Source organism: Saccostrea echinata, unplaced genomic scaffold, assembly GCF_033153115.1.
Source record: "Saccostrea echinata isolate AGI-Se365-2 ecotype Australia unplaced genomic scaffold, CSIRO_AGI_Sech_v1 ptg000007l, whole genome shotgun sequence".
Lineage (NCBI taxonomy): Eukaryota > Metazoa > Mollusca > Bivalvia > Ostreida > Ostreidae > Saccostrea > Saccostrea echinata.
The window spans coordinates 3,100,046-3,117,734 of record NW_026889756.1 but is presented as its reverse complement, the minus strand read 5'-3'; the positions used below and the strand labels follow the sequence as shown (position 1 = coordinate 3,117,734).

The following is a 17,689-nucleotide window of genomic DNA, read 5'->3' as shown; positions in this document are numbered from 1 at the left end:
TAATTTTATCATAATTCAAAAAAGAATTTGAGTTCACCTTTATATACTAGTACCTTCACACGGGTATGTTAAGGCTACACCCAGATATTCTACTTGCCTATATAAAATGAGGTCATAGTAAGCCCTATGAGGTGAACTTTAGAGTTAACTCTTTCTTAAAATTTATATTTAAAGATTTCTTTCCGGTTCTAGAAATGAATAGAAACATTCGAAAATGTTATAAAAGCTAAATCCTGGCGCTTTGGGGTGGCATAAATTGCTCTGTATTTATTAATGGGGTAAAATACTAGACCTATGGCGTCATAACTGTTCATAAAATATTTGCCGACTGAAAATTAAACGTAACGAGAATTTATGTAAACAAATAAATAAAATGGGAATTTAAAAGCATATACTGTGAATGTCATGGGTGATTCATAAGGAAATTAAAATTATGAATAAGGTATGCTGATTTTTTATATTGTTTTCTTATAATGAAGACAGTGTTTTGAAATCCCGATCAGCCTTTCCTCTGTCAGTCTTAACAAAAGAGGTGCAAAAGTTCAACACTACGTGGCATGATTTGAAACATAAGTTCTGTTTCTATCGAAAGCTTGTATTCAACAGACATTGGACAGTGCTGCTAAAATCGTGTTATTATGAAAATTCTTCGATCTTTTGTACAAAATGTAAAAATGTAAAAAGTTTGTTAAGGTTTCAAAAATATGGAATAGTTGATTCTAAGATAATAGTGTAGCCGCAATTTTCTTGAGCCAGATATATTTTTACATGATTACATTTACAAACAGAAATTAATTATCTCCGGGATAGTGCTCTTCAATTTTTTATTAAGAACTTTTTTGTTTATATTCGTCACATGATGACGTCGTAGTGTACGTAGCCCACTGTAAGGCAATGTTTCCCCTATAAAGTCTTCCTCTCCCTCCTCATTAATGTAAATTCTAAATATGTGAACTTATTGAAAAGGAAAAAGATAGTTTGTTTAAGTAACGGGGGTTATCCGGCTCTGGAGTCAAAATTCCTCACGGGGAAGTCTTACTCTCTAGCTAGATCTCCGGGGGAAGTCTGACTATGAGGGAGGTCTCACTCTACAACACCGGAACTACTTTTCTCTGGAATGCAACCTTTCACCTTTCTATTTTAGCTCTATTTAAAGAACGAAAATATTCAAATAAATTCGTACACATTGTTTTCTTCGTGTTTTTTTTTTTAAATTTATTGCATATTGCTAAAATAAAAATTCAACAAAACACATATTGTCTTTCATGAGTTCAATGAAAAACATGCGTCAGAAAGCGGCGACTTTTAATGATGACGATAACAATGACTTGTTTTATTTGAGGCCTATTGGGTGTGACATAGATGATGAAGTTTTCGATTTTCCTCTTAATACTGACATGGTACTCCCAGCTGAATACATACCTCATGAAGTTATTGTTTCTCAAAAAAAAAAAAAAAAAAAAAAAAAAAAAAAAAAAAAGCCATGACTTAATTGTAAATAACATAAAAAAATTACAAATACTAAATCCCATTAAGAAACAAAGGCAAAGATTTTAATCCTTAACAGATAGATAGAATTGAATCTAAAATGCATCGTTCAGCAACTAACTCCAGAACAAAATGGTGTGTAAGAAGTTTGAAAGGTAAGCCGACATTTAAAACATATAGGATGAACAAAGAAAATGAACATGGTTATTAAAATTAATAAGTAACATTCAAAATACTTAAACAGAGAAATATATAAATTCTAGGCTTTTTATCAAACGATTTTGTATTTAATTTTTTGTAAAAATTGAAATGAACAGCAGTAAAAATTAAATAAAGTAAATATGAAATAAAAATGAAAAAAGAGGTACTCGAAAAATAATTCATCCTCTTTGACCTGATTATAATTATTTAACAGAAAAAAATTAACAAAACACCAGCAAAAATCTAAACTTCCCTTTAAAAAGGAATAATTAAATTGCAGATTGGAGCTTAAAGGAAGTTGGTCATCCTCTATGTCTTTAATCAATGACATGCGAGGAACTTAATATTTACCTAAGATGGTTTTACACTGAGGTCCAACTAAAACTGGATTCAGTAAGGAAAATAAAGCATCAATGACCCTGACGTTTCACAAAAAAACACAATAAAAAGCATACGGTCAGCTTTCTACGCACATCTTTAAAAATGGAAAAGATCTTGTCATAGTTCAAGAAAAAGCTTTTAAACAAGCAAACGAGCCCTAACAGGAAATTTGAAGAAAAAAAAAACCAAACAAACAAACAAACAAAAAAAAAAAAAAAACCATGGTACGCAGGTTGTCTATAAACGTAGTCAATACCAGGCTGTGGTGTCACCGAATGGTTTTTTCTAAATTTTCTACCTACTTATTCATTAAGTCTTTTCCTAGACTCCTAGGCTCGACCATTCTTCTAAGCAAATTTTTCTTTGATACTTCAATCAAAGAAAAAATAATATTACATTCATTTCTTAAATAATCAAATAGGATCTAATATGTATGTGACAAAGACATTTTTCAAGACCTACACAGATTAACAACTCAGTAAATATTAAGATGTACTGTATTCACTTGAAAATAATACTGTCTGCTTTTAAAAAAAACAACTCACTTTTCCACTTAATATATGTATTTCTACTACATAATACATGAAAACATTAAATTTAATAAATCTTATTATGAAAAATATTTTTGTGTTACAGATTTATTTCCTTTGCAAGTGCCTGTCAACACTGGTTTTATCTCAGTTTCTAGCTTCCGGGTTTAAAAAAAAAAGTCTGGATTTTAAATCTGTGATTTAAAAAACAAAAGCATTTCGTGTTTCATGTATGTGATATTGGTGTATGAATACATGAAACAAGAAAGAATGAAAAATTTTAAATTCAGAATCATTTGAACAACTTGGCGTATTTAACTAAGATAAGAATTAAAGGTATTCCTAAACAACCTTCAAGTAGCAATGACCATTGTTTAACGTAATAATCGTTGATAAACTTTTGCATTTTCTTCGTTATGTTTAAAGGTACATGTGCATGTTTAGCTCATATTTTAATCTACGATCTAGGTCAGTAACTTAAAGTAAGTAACATCTAGGTGTGCGCTTCAGACATAAAATACTTTTTATACTTAATCTGACTACGGAATATTCCGTCTACTTTATCAACACTGTATAATTTCGGAAAAGGATGTGATAGGAAATTTTAGACGGACGACAATGTAAACAAATACTGTGGTATCATCATTGTACGTGGGGGACCAATTTCGCGGATTTCGTGGGTCACACCTATCCAGGAATTCACATCCCCACAAACGTTTATTTTGATTCCTTGAATCTACCGTATAATTAAGTAGCCCACGAAATAACCTCCCCACGGAAAAGATAATTTTGGGTACCCATGCCAGGAACATTAATCCCCATTAATTAAGATGTGTATATCTGAAGCGCACACCTTATTTATTATCGCTCCACTGAGCTTTACCCCTATCCATGAGAATGTCAGTCTCAAACTGCATGGATGCAAGAACAAACCGATACATCTAAAATGTCTAATCTATGAAAAGTAGAATAAATGTCAGATGTTTATTTGTTAATTTCAATGGATGACTACTAAGATGCTAGACCTGAGCACATGGCTGGTGTTTCAGTTTCAACCCAAAGTAACCTGGACATGAGGGTGATGTCTGACATAAAGATAACAGCTTACAGAGTAAGGGTTCACACAGAGAAGACTACTGACAGATAACATACTCAAAAACCACAGCTCCTGTAAATATTAGAAAGGCCTATGAACATCTTCCATAGAAGACTTTTAACTGTAATCTACGTATTGAAGTGTAAAATATTCCACAAATATCTTGACACAGATTTGTGGATCTGGTGTTCATTTGAACGGATAACGTATAGTACAATATTGTGCTCATGTGCTCCCAGTATGCTTTATAGATACAGTTACGCTTAGTCTTTACAGCAATATTATTGGCTCTGTTTGCAACCATCTTCAATGTGTTGAAGTTAAAGGCATCCTAAATGGTGTACTGGAATAGAACTTAGACAAGCACTAGCGTTCCAAGCTAATAAACTAAATGTAAGCCATGTCTGCTTATTTGTGATGTAGATTAAATTTAAAAAAAAAACGCCTTTAATTCAAAAAAAAAAAAAAAAGAAAGAAACTGTCCTTAAGAATTATTTCAAATTCTTATTCAGTGGTATGTACACGTACATCTGTAATTCTAGTGGCTATCTAATTATAAGAATTTTCATACTTAAAGACTATGCTAGATGAGGACTTAGACGCTTTGTGTTACTAAAGAAAAAACTTTATTGGATTCTCTTTTACGATAATATAAAAAGATGATACCAAATCTCTTAGTGATACATCTGTTATTTTTAAAAGTTCCATGTGTTTAATATATACTATCAGGCTGTGTCTGATGAACATTGACATACGCATTTCAAATTAAATGGCTTTCCAGAGAGCAAGTCATGCAGAACTTATCTAAAGGCTTTCAACATTTAAGAAGGCAAAACGTTAAAAAAATTACAAAGAATTTTTTAACAAAAACATTTTCATCATCTACACAAAAACTACATACTCAAATTACAAACATCCTAATACCTTTAAATATATTGTAACTTTAACTCCAGAGATCTCCTGTTTCGTTTTTGATTTATTTACAGATAGTATATCTGACATGGAAAATGTTCTAGATTATGCCTTTTTAATTTAACTTTTATATTGAGTTTGGCGATGATATGACTGACCGTGCACGTGTCGTTCTCATTCAAAGCGAAAATACATCGAAAGATAACACATTAAACTTTTAAAATTCTTTCAAAAAGCAGTTGGTCGCCTATGCAACCACTAAAATTATGAGATTTTCTCGATCTAGAATAGATATAGAGCGCGCAATTGGACTGTTAACCTATAGGGTTTAGAATAGACATTTTATCTGAACATTTTAAACTTGGACTATATTCGTATCCTAATCATTTTAGTTATTAATAGTGAACTTAGTGGTGACAGTAAAATAAAATAAAGGTTTATTAAACAAGGATGTACAATATTAGTGTACCACATACGGTGACTTTATAATTGGAAAAGGGGCTTTATGTTCATGAACTATAATTATCTTGTTAGAACAAATTGGATTTTGTTGTTGGTATAATGAACTATAATTTTGTAAATTATTTTGTAATGGAATTGATCAGAATAGACCAATCAAGTCCATCGATACTAAGTAATAAAATTTGAACGGAAATGCAAAGTAACTATTAAGATCCTTGACAAAGAGTAATAAAATTGGAAACTTTGAGGTAGATAAATAAAAGAGCTTAGGGCTAGAACTCCTGTGGTGCAGAGATGGGAACGGAGTCCATAAATATTATTAAAGTAGGTATACCTGGATTGGGGGGTGGTGCCATGTTGGGGTTCATAGGTCAACGGACAGACCTACGGACAAAGCGTAGGTGGCATGGCAATGGTAAGACAGCCAATGTAAAGTATTTTTAGATCCGGGACCATGAATACGCTCTGAGCACAATATACCCTATTTTGCCGAAAAAAAGTTTCTCTTTTCTTTTACTTTTTTGAATACTTTTTGGACTCTAATTTTTTGGATCTCACCTTAATTATTACTTTTGGAGTTTTAGTTCTACGCTCTTCTTAAATATTTGGGAAGGATCTTTAAAACTTTTTTTACAACCAGCGTATTGGTCTATTCTGGTGACATTTCAGAAAAAAGCATTGAAAAATCTATACGATCACGGTAGTTTAATAAACTTTTCAAAAAACTTACAAACTTTGTCATTGGCTTACAGGACACTTAAACGCTATATAATTTTGCAGGGTAGTTATGCACTCATGTTGGAGCCATTTTAAAATCAAATTGTAAGAATATGCACGATCGATGCAATGCAACCTTGGCAGTCAGTTTGTAAGGTAAAAATTGTACATGTTAATCAGTAGCCTTTTCGAACTAATAGTAAGATTTTGTGTAAGATTTTAACTTACTAATTTCCTTTGAGAAAAATCATGTGCTTTTCTGACTGATTGGACTTAAGGGGATGAAGGACACATGGTCACATGGCTCTGTTTAACTACGTCATAGTCTCCCTTTATATAAGTGCAAAACGGGTAAACCATCAGTTCTTGTATAAATTTTTAACAATTTGTTTTACTTTAATTACCATCTTATATACAAAAAAATAAAGAGTTTTAACATTTTTGTAAACATTAACAAAATACAGAATATGTTGTTCCGCTCCTCTGTTTCCCTACACTGCCTGTCCAACAAGTCTGAAACATATTGTCGCTATACATTATATTTCCTGTGCATGTACTATTTGTACTTATAGAAGGTCTGCTGCAGCATTGGTGTTCATTAAGTGACCGTGGACATGCATGTAATTGATTTTAAAAGCAGTTCTGCGAGAACAAAAATTCATTGTTGTTAAACAAATAGCCTTTTTTCTTGATGTACTAATAAAATTATATCGCAAAATTTTCCCCCAAATTGATAAAAAGATCAAAACTTTGGTACAAATTTAGTTCATGCAAGAAAACATACACAATGATAATACAGTATAATAAATTAAACCAAAGATTTTCTTATATTATTGTCATTGTGCTGTAGTATAGATAAATTTAACCCCCACGAAAATTAGTGATTTCACAGTATTATATTTAGTTAAAGGAAAAAGTAAGTTACATATATTTACTTATATACATACACGTATAAAGCACTTGTCTAAAAAGATAACAATATACGTCCTAAAGTAACAAGTTCGAGACCGTTCTTCTTAAATCAAAATTTTCGACAGTTTTAAAAAATGCGTACATCAACAATAAAAATATATATTCTAATGAATGACCGCACAATTTCTTTATATGGAAACATATATATTACAGAAATTTTACAATTCCTTATTCTGTAGCCATCTAAGAACTCACTTCAATCTTAAATATATTAAATAACATAGCATTTTAAAGCAACAGAATGCGAAACACTTTCGCCGTAATTATTCCTGACCTACAAATTATTTACATAAAGCACATCATAACATTTACAATTATTTAACTTACAAGTATTATTTAATCAATAAATATTCTATAACGACGTTTTAATATATACTATATTCCCATGCCAATGAAGTGTACGTCTCTAACATTAATTGATGATGTCGTTGTGATCTCTAAACGTTGCATCAAGAAATACTTTCTAGCCACCATTGTCTTCTATTCCTACTAAGATGGGATACGTGTTGACCAAGTACTTGCACAACTCTATCTTACTGTTAATATAAGACAGTTGTAACACATTTTTCCCGTCATTTCTTGTGCTATTGATATCTAAGCCTTTCTCTAACAGGAAGTTAAAAACAGATCAATGTTACCAAACCAGGCCGCAGCATGCAAGGCATTGTTTCCACTATCATCAGTGATATCGAGTAAATTAGGATAAGCATCGACCAGGTACTTACACATATCTATCTTACCGTTCAGACAACATTGATGTAACACAATTTTCCCGTCATTTCTTGTACTATTGATATCTAAACCTTTTCCTAAGAGAAACTTAAGTATATCAATGTCACCACCCCAGGCTGCATCATGTAAGACATTCTCACCGTCATTGTCAGAGACGTCAAGTAACAGAGGATACATTTTAACCAAGTACTTACACATATCTGTCATACTGTTCATACAGCACAGATGCAGAACAGTTTTCCCGTCATTTCTTGTGCTATTGATATCTAATCCTCTCTCTAACAGGAACCTAATCAGATCAACGTTACCACCCAAGGCTGCATCATGTAAGGCACTGTGACCATTATTGTCTTTAGCATAAGGTAACTGAGAGTATGTCTTGACCAAACATTCGCAAAGGTCTATTTTACCTTTCCTACAACACAGATGTAGCACAGTTTTCCCGTCATATATTGTTCTTGTGATATCTAACCCTTTCTTTAACAGGAATTTAAGAAGATCAATGTTACCACCAAAGGCCGCATCATGTAAAGCAGTTTGGCCAGGCTTGTCAGTGACATCAAGTAATTGAGGATATGTATTGATCAAGTACTTGCACATGTCTATCTTATTATTCCGGCAACTGAGATGAAGCACAGTTTTCCCGTCATTTCTTGCACTATTGATATCTAGTTTATCTAAGAGGAATTTAAGCAGATCAATGTTACCACTCCAGGCTACATCATGTAAGACATTGTGACCATCTTTGTCTTTGACAACAAGTAAATGGGGATAAGTATTGACCAAGTACTTACACATGTCTATCATACCATTCATGCAACATATATGTAGCACATTTTTCCCGTCATTTCTGGTGCTATCAATATCTAAGCCTTTCTCTGATAAAAACACAAACAAATCAATATCACCACGACATGCTGCAGAATGCAAGGCATTGTTACCATTATTATCAACGACATTCAGTAAGTAAGGATAAGTTCTGACCAAGTACTTGCACGTATATAAATTGCCTTTCACACAACATTGATGTAATACAGTCTTTCCGTTCTTATTTGTGCTATTGATATCTAAGCCTTTTTCTATGAGGAACTCTAGCATATTAATGTTACCACCCCAGGCTGCATCATGTAATACATTTTTACTATCATTGTCAGTGATATGTATTAAGTGAGGATAAATGGTATACAGGTACTCAAACATGTTTACTTTACCATTCAAACAACATTTATGAAGCACAGTTTTTCCATCATTACTTATGCTGATGATATCTAGTCCTTTATCTAAAAGGAAACTTAGCAATTCAATGTTTCCACTCCACGCTGCCGCATGTATTACATTGTTTCCATCATTATCCGTGTTACACAGTAAGTGGGGATATGTGTCGGCCAAAAACTTGATCATTTCTATCTTTCCATTCATACAGCACAAATGTAGCACCGTTTTCCCGTCATTTCTCGTGCTATTGACATTTAAACCTTTCTGTAAGAGGAACTTAACTATATTAATGTCACCACCCCAGGATGCATCATGTAAGACATTCTCACCGTCATTGTCAGTGACATCAAGTAACTGAGGATACGTGTTGACCAAATACACATATCTGTCATACTGTTCATACAGCACAGATGTAGCACAGCTTTCCCGTCATTTCTTGTGCTATTGATATCTAAGCCTTTCTCTAACAGGAACTTAAGCAGATCAATGTTGCCACTGCCGGCTGTAGCATGCAAGGTATTATGACCATCTTTGTCTTTGACAGCAAGTAAATAGGGATATGTGTTGACCAAGTACTTACACGTGTCTATCATACCATTCATGCAACACATATGTAGAACATTTTTACCGTCATTTCTTATGCTATTGATATTTAAGCCTTCTTCCAATAGAAACATAATTAAATCAATATCACCACGGCATGCTGCAGAATGCAAAGCAGTGTTACCATTATTATCAACGAAGTTTAGTAAGTATGGATAAGTTTTTACCAAGTACTTGCACATATATAATTTACCAGTCACACAACATAGATGTAATACAGTCTTTCCTTTATTGTTTGTACTATTGATATCTAAGCCTTTTTCTATGAGGAATTTAAGCACATCAATGTTACCACCGCTGGCTGCATCATGTAAGACATTGTGACCATCATTGTCAATGACCTCTAGTAATTGAGGATTAGTGTTGACCAAATACTTACAGATATCTATCTTTCCATTCCAACAGCACTGATGTAGCACAGTTTTCCCGTCATTTCTTGTTTTTGTATTATCTAGGCCTTTCCCTAAGAGGAACTTAAGCAAATCAATGTTACTATTGCCTACTGCAGCTTCTAAGGCATTCTCACCATTTGTATCAACTACCTCAAGTAAATAAGGATATGTGTAGACCAAGTACTTGCACATTTCCATTTTACCGTTCAAACAACTCAGATGTAGCACATTTTTCCCGTCATTTCTAGTTCTATTGATATCAAAGTCTTTGTCCGCAAGGAACTTAAACAAATCAATGTTACCACCTAAAGCTGCATCATGTAAGGCATTGTGACCATAACTGTTAGTGACTTCTAGTAAATTAGGATATTTGTTGACCAGATACTTACACATTTCCATTCTACCATTCCTGCAACACAAATGTAGCACAGTTTTCCCGTCATTTCTTGTTCTATTGATATCTAGGTCTTTCTCTGACAGGAACATAAGCAGATCAATATTACCTCTCCAGGCTGCAGTATGTAATGCATTCTCACCATCATTATCAATAATATCTATTAATTGAGGATAAGTGTTGCACAAGTACTTACACATGTCTACTTTACCATTCAAACAACATTTATGTAGCACAGTTTTCCCGTCATTTCTTGTTCTATTGATATCTAAACCTTTTCCTAAGAAAAACTTAAACAGATTAATGTTACCACCCCAGGCCGCATCATGTAGGACATTCCCGCCAGTTTTATTTATGACATCTACTAAGTAAGGATATGTGTTGACTAAGAACTTACACATGTTTATTTTACCATTCATACAACACAGCTGTAGCACAGTTTTCCCGTCATTTCTTGTTTTATTGATATCTAATCCCTTGTCTAAAAATAAATTAAACAAATCGATGTTACCTCCCCAGGCTACAACATGTAAGGCGGAGTGACCTTCATTGTCAGTGGTATCTATTAAGTTAGGGTAAGTGTTGACCAAGTACTCACACATATCCTTTTTACCATTTACACAACATTTATGTAGCGCAGTTTTCCCATCATTTGTTCTGCTACTTATATCTAGGCCTTTATCTAATAGAATCTTCAGCAATTCGATGTTACCTCCCCAAGCTGCATAATGTAAAGCACTTAAGTTTTTGTTATGCTCTGCACATAATAGATCCGGAAATTGACTAATTATATACTTTGCAGTTTGAAGTTTCCCGTTCTGACATGAACAATGTAGAATTGATGTCTCTCTATCGGTTTTAAGGTATGGGTCGCATTTATGTTCGGTTATGAGTGCTTTCAGTGCATCTGTTGCTCCTGCATAAGCAACAAAATGAATTGTATGATGTCCACTTTCATTTTTCACATTGCAAAGGCCAGGAGAAATTTTAAGTAATAAAGAGATTAATTCCAGTCTCTCCCATAAGCAGGATTCAGCTAATATAGAAACAGAACGTTTGTAATAAAATGGGTGACGAGACTCAGAAAACTCAAATAAATCAAGGTCTGCATTGATAAATTGCATGACGATATCCTTATTTCCATTCTGTATAGCACAGAAACAGCTTTTAGCATCGGGAGTGACTCCTTCATCTAAAAGAATCCTGACAATTTTTTCATGATTCATTAAAGTTGCTTGATTCAGAGCTTCATACCTTTGCTTGTTATAGATTATAATTGTCAGAAGAAATTTAACCATATTTTGCTCCCCTGCGCCTGCAAAATGAACGAGCAACGATAAGTTTTTTTCATCTAGTTGCTTTTATACGCTTTGATCTTTGTCAACAAAGTTCTGGAACCCAGTGCAAAATGCTTTATCCTTCCAAAAAAGTAAACAGGATATGATTTTGAATAGCTTTTTACATCTACTGCATTTAGGAATTTCAACAATTCTTTCATATATCAGTGCAAAGAGGCCTTGATCTATTGTTTGTAAGTTTGGAGCTTTCTCTTTGCTCCCTTCTACCTGGAGATTCATTAACAATGACATGTGGCAATATTTGATTACAAAAGGTAGATCAAATTTCATGAGGGCATTCTTAACAACATTCTGAATGCTACTATGTGAAAACGTACAAAATCCATTTTCCTCGACTAAAAAAGATCCAAGTAATCCATCGATGCATTTTGTGAAGTTCATAAGTATTGGAGGATCCTTTTTGTCAGGACGGACATTCATTGCTTTTATTTTTGTCTCGGTATCGAAGTTAACATTATTTAAAGAAGACATTGAAACTCTGTCCTTTTTCATTTCAATATATACAAGAATGGAGAACTGGGGATTCAAGTGCCAATACATATTTTCAACATACTGGCTTAAACACTCAAAGGGTTTTTTAAAGAATTTTAATCCTCTAGCTTGTAAAGTTTTTGTGTTACCAAACAACTTACAAGATTGTGGAAACCCTAAGGGGGTGCACAACTAAAAGCTTCGATTAATTCATCTGTTTGAAATGGAATTCCGACGTAATGATCATAAAACTGTTTCATTTCTTCTTTTGTCAATTTGTTTGCCGAATCCGAGATATCAACTAAAGCATTTTCAACAAATTCCATTTTGAACTGCAGCTGACTTTGAATTTCTGAATACATATCATTGCGAATCGTTACAATCAAAAAGTTTCCCTTCTTGTCGATTTCATCAGACAAGAGATTTTCCAAAACAATTGAGGTAGTTTCCCACTGTTCTATCTCCCATTTTCTGAAAATATATTCTCCAAACAGATTGTCTACAAAAATAGCAGTATTTTTTATTTGTTCCCGTTTCTCACACAGTTCTCTTAGTCCCATGACAATCGCCACACGTTTATTGTGAAAGGTTCTTAACTCTTTCAAGAGATGTTTTCCTATTGTCGTTTTGCCATCTCCAGGGTTTCCTTTTATGAAAACATATTTCTTTTCGAACAAAACTTCTCTTGCTTTCTGATAAGCCCGAGTTTTTATAAATGCATCCTTCGATTTGTTGCTCTCTAAATATTGAGATAAACTCTAATGAGAATTAATAGAATTGTTTTTCAAATCCTCCCTCGATTAGATTAAAATGACATCTTTCAATATCAAAATACATACAATATTTCTTTAGTAGTTTCTTGTAAAAATAATTTTTAGTTTGCCAAAAACGTTTCTTGAACACTGTAAAACTTCTTTCGTTTTAAAAATTAATTTACTTGTATTTTGTCATACACTCTTTTTTTTCAAGAAAATAAATATACATGTACAATTACCCACTGAAATTAAACAGCATGAATCTGCTTGTACTTAAAAGAGTCTTTTTCTCTCTTTTCATGATTCTTTTTACACTTTTATATTTGTACTCTCTCACGGTGATCAGAATTGCAAAGTAAGTAATATGTATAAGTTTTTTTATTAAAGTTTCATGAAGATATATTTAAGTACAATTCCTTTTCGTGCATATACCTCTACAGCTTATTTTTAACAGAATAAAGCGTACTTACGAAGAAGATTTTGTAGTTCTAGATCAACGTTATCTCCCTTCTTTGAGGTATTCTTGTGTCGAATTATCATAAATAAGGCAGAGAAAATTACCATCAAAATGACTGGTAGCATAACGCCCAGCAAAACTGGTATATAATCTGATGAAGTCGTTGACATTGGGGTAGACAAAGTTGTGGCACTGTAAAGAAACACTCCATACAAATAAAAAGAGGTACACAGGAGAGAGAGAGAGAGAGAGAGAGAGAGAGAGAGGCAGATTGAGAGCTTTACTTTGTTGTCCTATTCCGGCATGACCCTGCTGCTTCGTAACAATGATTTTGCTTGTTAATAGCCAAACACTCTTGATCTAAAATCAAAAACATAAAAATAAAAAAAAAGTTTTTTATAAGGAAATCTTTTACATTTTTCTTCTATAAGTCTTTCACATTTTTTCTACTATAAGATGAATCTATTAGATATACATGTATTTATAAATCTTTGCAGTTTCCCAAATACATGTTTATATAATTCATTTATAAAATAATTTGTTTATTTATAACTTCATTCATAATGAATTGGTAGCATCTTATGTCCATTGTGTAACTTCCGATAACATTCAAGTAGCTGAGATTTTTAGTTAACTGAAATTTATGTTTGAAAAGTCTTATTTATCGTTTTCATCATTCAAAGAGAAAGAGTTGAAACTTAATTTGAATACACGCTCTACATTCGGAGGAAAGTAAAGATCTCAATGTAACATTACACTGATTAAAATCTTACATCATCAGAAAAAAAATATCAGAAATAAAAGACTGACTTTACAATTGCACATATTATACATACATTTATATATTTCGTTGCTAAGATACGGCTTTTGTGGGCATCCATTGGTGAAGTCTGTGCACTTTACTTGGTTAAGATAGCCAGAATTTGTGAGGTATAGACAGGTTCCTTTAAGAGAGAATAAGATGTATGGAAAGGAATGCTTTAATAGGAAGTAAATTAGCTGGAATATTCTTTTTCATGAGCTCGTAGCAAGGTTTGCAATAGACTCTGATTATTGTAACATATAATATAAATATTAAACATTGGTAAAGGAGATCGTTTTGCTAAAATAGTGACAGTTATGGTTTGTAGGGAAGTTCACCATTTTGATAACGTCCTATCTGTCTGATGTAGCAGAACTCTAATAACGCTGTCGTCTGCTGGTTAGGGACGCAGTGGTATGTGCTCCTGCCGTTGACGTCAACAGGACAGCGTCGTGAATTTGATGACGCGTCCCATGATGTCCTGTTTCTTGGACATTGCTCCACAGTGGAGGCCGGGAATGGATATTGTACACGTGACATAGTGTGAGGATTCTGGGAAAACAAGACTCAATTTTAACAGGAAAAATGTAAAGATGGACTCAAAAAAATCTACTATAAAAACAATAAATAAACAATACAAATCGTGGCTAGGATAAGGCTGCCCGTAAAATATCAAACTGTTCCAAGTGAAGTAACTTCTCTGAACTACCTAGATATGACGTCATAATAGCAAATGACGTCAAGTCACCGCATACTTGAGCTGACATGACGGGGAAAGTGTCATAACTTTTACATTCCTTTCACATGATATGTAAAGATTTTTAGCGTTGTTGTTTGATTCAAGTTTCTGGATTGTTCTTTAAGCTTAAGTATGATGTTATAATGTTGAACATTTGCAATATAATATAGTTATTAGTTTAACTTGTCCGAAATACATATATTACAACAATAACAAAAAATTGACAATGAAATGCCCCCCCCCCCCTTACACGTCCGTGGACAGAGTTAGAATTTATAACTCGTGTATACATATATTAGACTGGCACAAGTGATTAATAAGGATAAATTGAAAATATTCTGTGTGAATCTACTAGAGAAGTATGTCCTCTGACTGAATTTTGCTGGGGGATTGTATGTAATTTATTTTGTATAAACTGTGATAAAGAGTAGAAAATGCCCACTTGTATGTGGGTAAGTTGAATTTCTCGTGTAATATTTTCTACAGAAGTAAAATTCAGACTTGCCTCCAGCACTTTATATGTACATATGTACCAAATATCACGATGAATTGACTTATGTGACAATATTTTTCAATAATGTTGTTTTGCACTTGTGCCGATGCGATTTTTGTGCAACATAAAAGGAATTTATAAGTGTCCGCCACGTGATCAACAAAGTCATGTGACATCACAAAAATGCATTATTGTAATTATACCTGATTACACTCTCATCACAAGTCGAATGCATATTCATACATAGATTACAAATTGAAATTAAAATCTAGCTCAAAATAAAATGTATATTTTAATGTAAGCCTTCGGACAGCCTTAACATAGCTGCGATCTGTGAAGAGGGCATAAAACACGGACATTTGGAAATTTCAGAGGTGAGATCAGGTGCTTAGGAGGAGTAAGCATCATCTCATGTAATCTAAATAACTATTTTACAATCATAAAACTATAATCATAAACATTTATATACAGTAACAGTTTACATAATGCATGCTTTATTTTTCATTAAAACTACATCTGTTGATATTTATGACTTTATTTTTGAAATGTCCTTGTCTAGTCTTTAAAAATCTTTTTTTACAAAAGATAATTTTTGGTTTGCGAGCAATAGGTCTGATGTTTCATCAACTTCCCCGATCATATCTGAGATCATATAGAATGAAAAGATTCTAACAATATCTTGTTGGTACGAAGGTTGGGGCGAGCGCAGTTGTGTAATCTTTTATCTTAGATCCGCTTCTCCAAACCGCACGAGACATTTGTAACGTCTACACTGTGACGTCACAAGACGTCGTATGTTCCATAATGAAGTGTGAAAAGTGCGAATTTTTAACAAAGATCTCTTCTCTTTGCAATGTCTTTTAAATCAAGATTAGATTATTCTTAGGTGAACTTTCAATTGTTGTTCCTGCGAGAACGAAGTTAGCAGCGAGATGCATTTGCAATGCAGTGTGGGTCACGAGGTCACTGCAGAAAAAAATTATTTGGATCAATGTGTCCAAATTTTCTCTTCGCCCAGTCGTTGTCGTGAGATTCGCAGTGCTCGTTATTACTAATAGTACTACATTGACTGGAAGACAAGATTTAAGCGTCGCGGAAGCCAAGTCACAAATAAAAGATTGATAGCGAACGCAGCGAGCGGCGCAAAGCGCCGCTTGCAACGCGAGCTCATTAGACTAACGTTTAAGAACAGAAGAAATTCGGAATGAAATCTATATATTCGTCAGGAAAATTTTCCAGTGCAACCTACCCAGAATTCCTTCAGAACCAGGATTCCATGCGATAATGGCGAATAAACAGTCACGCAGTTATCATGTATTAAGAATTAGTTCTTGAAGATAGCTTAAACAAAACAAAAAATAATTGCATCTACTCTACAATGCATTTCGTTGCAAAATTTCAAAAGGCTTATATAGACTCAGTTTGCACGTCATGTGACGTCACAGTTTAGACTGTCTCGTGCGGTTTGAAGTTTGAAGAGGCGGATAATAGTTCAAATTGTATGCTAGTTTTTATAGTAGAATGAGTTCACTATGCATCTGTCACCCTTACACCCTAAATAGGGACGAGCAACTATGGCACCGTAAAACATATTACTTACAAATTGTATATATGGTCTAGAATTTGTTCGAATTTATATATGCAACTTTTATATTCACATCAATTTTACATGAATTTGTATTTTTTCTTATTTTTTGTCTTTAGTAAAAGAGCAAAATATTGCATTCATAGTTTTATACAACATTGAAATCAGCTGATATCATAGCTACATTAAATAACAAATCGTCACCTGGATTCAAGTTTAATGTGATACTTGTCAGACCACATGTTATTTTATACTGAGTTATCTAGCAAGCTTTCGGAAACACTACTGTTCGAAATTATGTTATGCAAAAGAAAGGTAACGCTTTATTTTATTCCCCCTTAGACATGTGTTCTCAGTGTATTTGTAAACTCAGACAATTTCTTTGTTAATGTAGGTAGTTTTGCTGTATAATTGTATATACCGGTATTTACCTTTGCAGTGTTTTTTGTTTACCAAGCCATCTATGAAATTGAATTGAATGCCTTTTTTTCACGTATAGCCATGCGTAAAAATAAACACGGGGAAAATTGTGTTATAACCTGGTTCCCTGTCCCTGTTATGCTTCGTACACTCCGCGACACTTGGGCAGGATGAGCCAGGGGACCAGGCTAATTGTGTTATTGTGAAGTCGCAATGACGCGACGGAAGTGAAAAAACATAACGACATGGGGCAGCAAAAATTCAGATATTGAGTGTATTTTTGTTTTTAAAGAATTAAAAGGTAAATTAAAAAAAAAAGAATAGCGCTCTTCATGAAATATGCCTACGTGACAGAAATGTTTGTTATCTTTAATTTAAAAAAAATACGTTCTTGTCTGTATTTTTTTTTTACAGTCCTTAATGAAACAGCAATAACAATCAGTATTTTAGTAAACACCTTGTTCTTATTTTTTTTTTTCTGAAAAATATCAATGCCTTTATTTCTTTTACGGAT

The 17,689-nt window shown here is 33.3% G+C and overlaps 2 protein-coding genes across 2 annotated transcripts; both read right to left on the bottom strand.

Moving 5' to 3' along the window:
- Positions 1 to 7,169: 7,169 nt before the first annotated feature.
- On the bottom strand, positions 7,170 to 8,622 carry LOC133180847 (putative ankyrin repeat protein RF_0381). Its single transcript, XM_061315299.1, has one exon. It carries the CDS (start codon positions 8,587 to 8,589, stop codon positions 7,366 to 7,368), a length of 1,224 nt encoding a protein of 407 aa, XP_061171283.1. The 5' UTR covers positions 8,590 to 8,622; the 3' UTR covers positions 7,170 to 7,365.
- Positions 8,623 to 8,987: 365 nt separating this feature from the next.
- On the bottom strand, positions 8,988 to 11,393 carry LOC133180637 (putative ankyrin repeat protein RF_0381). Its single transcript, XM_061315108.1, has one exon. The coding sequence runs from the start codon at positions 11,391 to 11,393 to the stop codon at positions 8,988 to 8,990; it is 2,406 nt and encodes an 801-aa protein (XP_061171092.1).
- Positions 11,394 to 17,689: the final 6,296 nt, after the last annotated feature.